We start from the raw sequence: 3453 nt of genomic DNA, 5'->3' as shown, positions 1-3453 counted from the left end.
CCACACACACACACACACCAAAAAAAAAAAGAAAAGAAAAAAGAAAAACAAAAATCTACACAACAAAATCTAAAATAGAAAGGAAAAATATGATGTACACGCCCCGCCCCCGTTGCAAGAATGATAGATTAACAATCATAACAATGGTCTTATTCTTATGCACTAGTAGTGATGCACGGGGAAAAGGTCAACAACAAAATACATGCGATTGCAAAGAAATAGAACACACTGGTGATACTACCCCCACCCCCCCAAACCCATCCCAATCTATCCCTCTTCAGGTAGATGTATCCAGTTTTTACACACCAACCTACGTTGCATTGTCTCAGTAGAACCTAAACACTGACAACTAATTGTTTTGGTAAAAATAAAGTAAAGCGTATCACCCCCCCCCCTTCCACCCCTTTTCACCCTGATGCTTAAGATCTGAAATCATCGTGAGGTTGCTGCAACGACTCACAGGAAAATGATATACATTAGGACATTACCGATCGTCGTGAAGCGTGAAGACATGGAAAGGAATGGGTCGGAGCGAGGGGGCGGGGGTTACCTTTACCAGAATGTTCTCATTTCCTACCTTGACAAAATAGAATGAGGTTCCTTCAGTCTTGTACTGCAATGCCTTGTACATGGAGTAATTCTTAGAACATCGTTCCATAAAATCCTCATACACCTGAAAAATGATTACTGGTAAGGTTTAAGCTTGAGTAACAAGAAGCATATCAGCTCAATTACTGACATTTTGTGTAAATGGAAAAGTAATACAGACAGAAACAACAGTGAGAAAAAAAAAAGGGGGGGGGCTGCCTGCGCGTGCCCTCTTGCCACCCAATGAAAAAAGGGATGATATTACTTAGATACATAAGTCGGGCTTGAGGCTTCAACTGTACATTTGGTGAACACAATCGTTATCCTTTTCAGAACTCCTCCCACTGTTAAACCAAGAGATGTGAGCACAGAGGCGACCAAGAACTATTGCACACGTTAGATTTTTTTTATCGAATGCTATGACTATTACAGACTAAGCTGATCTATTTTTTTCGCTGTACGGTCTTTCAAAGAGCTTGAACATGAAACATTTCGTATGACTTAATGACTTCAGGTGGCATATTGTGTTGACCCGGAAGTGAACTTAGCTGTTCTGACAGCAATCTTCGACACCATGACATTGACGATCCCATCCCCAAAAACATTGGGGCGAATGTCCTGAGCTTTTATACTTTCGAAATGTGGAGAAACTAAAATTAAATAACCCTGCAAAGTCATTTACATCTGTGTCTAACATTACATCCTAAATCTAGAGATACACTAAAGGTATATTTTTCAGGTAGAGTCCTAACCTTGTTTTGGGGAGATGGGAAGGAAGAAAAGATAGTAGAAAGAGTAGGCCTACAGAGACAATATACAATTTACAAAACAAAGCATTAAATTAAATAATGTCATTCTGGGTTACTATAAATGCTCATGATACATTATTATTATCAGGGGCGGCTTGTGGGGCTAACAAGTGGACGCGCACAATTAAGAAATAGCAGTTTGAAGATAGTCAAGGGCACAGTAAATGGGATGGTAGGATCTTTGGGTTGGTGAAGGAGGACCTTATGCTTTTATTTTTGTTCTTTTTGCTTGTCACTTTGATTTCCAGAACTAAATCTGTTTGTTAGCTAAGCATCAATTTCTTTATCCTGCATTGGAACAGAACACTCAAGAAGATCTAATAACTTTCACCACTCCACTACAAAACCTTTCAAAGGCACAACTCATACGACGGTGACTTAAGTACGAGTATGTCACATTCACCTCCCTCAGGTTCACGGTCACAGAGTCACTTAAAATAGTGGCAAGACAATTCACAATTCACTTAAGCACTCCGCTGGATTGCTCCAGTGATCACATAATTTTGGCAAAGAATAGTGTACAGTCTATGGCATTTATTTTTAGGTTGCCTACTGTGGGCTATGTTTCGTGGGTGCACATCTGAGATGTGCCGTGTTATTAATATTAATGTACCACCAAACTCGCTACGAGTGTTGTCAACGCTTGGGTTATCCCAAAGAGCGATATATAGTTCAGATTGCCACTGTTGAATATCCTATTATGTTTAGATAAAGTGCGTGGACTTTGACATTGCATAGTAGATGTTTTACGGCGCTTTTGACACAGAAATGACACTTACGGCGCCAGGGAGGTCCTTGTTTTGATATTGTATTTGGCTAGGGTTGGTTTCTGGCTTCTTTTATTTAATGTCTGTGGTTGCTTTTCGTATTATTAAAACGTCTTAGGCGGCACTGCACGACTGTGCTCTCTGGACGAACCGCTCCTGATTATTATCCTACAGTTGGTGGGTAGCGATAAACAACTTCCTGTTGACGGTAATCCTTACCGTTCATTAATTACTTACTGTCCTACCTGCTTCACTTGAGTGAAAGTTAAATTCAACAAAAGATGTGTATCAGACACAGGAGGTGATCATAATTTGCAATTCATTTCTCTTCTTGGATGCTCTCAACAAACCTAACAAGGTAGATAGGCTCTATGTATCATAAATCTTCCCCTGGGCTTTTCTCCTAACATATCTGTACACGTTCTCAAAGTCAGTTTTTTAAAAATACCTCTGCCTCATTTTTTCCCTTACTTCTATAGGCTATACTTTCCCATTGTGAGCATATTTACATTGCATTGGTCTTCAAATGTTCTAAAATAAGATATGCAAGCTTACCGAATCAATCAACATCTGAGTCTCATCGGTAGCGTCTTCAACTGGGGATAGAACACGAGGCGTTTCCATTGTGAACGACTGAGACGAAGGAAGTTGAGTTCAAATCGACGGTCAGATGTGGACTGATGTTGGGGTTCAAAGCATTAGGATTTGCCACACTAGAGTTTTCATGACGTTGTCTGCGGTATTTATAACAGAGGTAAAGCAGGCCGAAACAAAACAAAAACAAAAACAAAACAAAACAAAACAAAAATTCCCAAAACACAAAAACCCCACGCCCCACGACAATGTAAATCATGTGATAAAAAACTTTGGCTCCGGATCCGAAAGAAGCACTCATTCACACCATGGCTTTGGGCTGCTATTACACTGAAAGAAGGTCTATTGAAGTTTAGTAATATGATCCCCCTGCACAATAAAAACTACAATAACAACACACACACACACACACACACACACACACACACACACACACACACACACACACACTTTTTTCGGATGAGATCAAAACTTTTGAACGTCCCTCTTTTCTATGCGACAGAAACTGATGCGGCTTTCAGACATAATCTTTGTTTGAGTTTAATGTCCCACACACGTAAATAATTACAAAGGTGAGATTTTCATTCGATATTATCTAATCAGAATAAAAACCCAACCTGTTAGAGAACAGATAAAAGCAAATACTAAAGCCCAAACAAATAAATAACCCCCCCCCCTAAAAAACCAACAAAAAA

At 39.6% G+C, this 3453-nt stretch overlaps 1 protein-coding gene across 1 annotated transcript in view; it reads right to left on the bottom strand.

Annotated features, from left to right (window-relative positions):
• Positions 1–3057, bottom strand: part of LOC101847010 (cystatin-B) — a 7485-nt gene extending 4428 nt beyond the window's left edge. The window contains exons 1-2 of the mRNA XM_005090565.2: positions 2720–3057; positions 578–673 (exon numbers count right to left, since the gene is read on the bottom strand). Coding sequence (XP_005090622.1) covers positions 578–673; positions 2720–2788 — 165 coding nt within the window. The 5' untranslated portion in view covers positions 2789–3057. The remainder of the gene's footprint in view (positions 1–577; positions 674–2719) is intronic.
• Positions 3058–3453: the final 396 nt, after the last annotated feature.

This window comes from Aplysia californica, unplaced genomic scaffold (assembly GCF_000002075.1).
Source record: "Aplysia californica isolate F4 #8 unplaced genomic scaffold, AplCal3.0 scaffold00019, whole genome shotgun sequence".
In the NCBI taxonomy this organism is placed as follows: Eukaryota; Metazoa; Mollusca; class Gastropoda; order Aplysiida; family Aplysiidae; genus Aplysia; species Aplysia californica.
The sequence above is the reverse complement of the archived record's forward strand: the minus strand, read 5'-3'. Positions and strand labels throughout refer to the sequence as shown.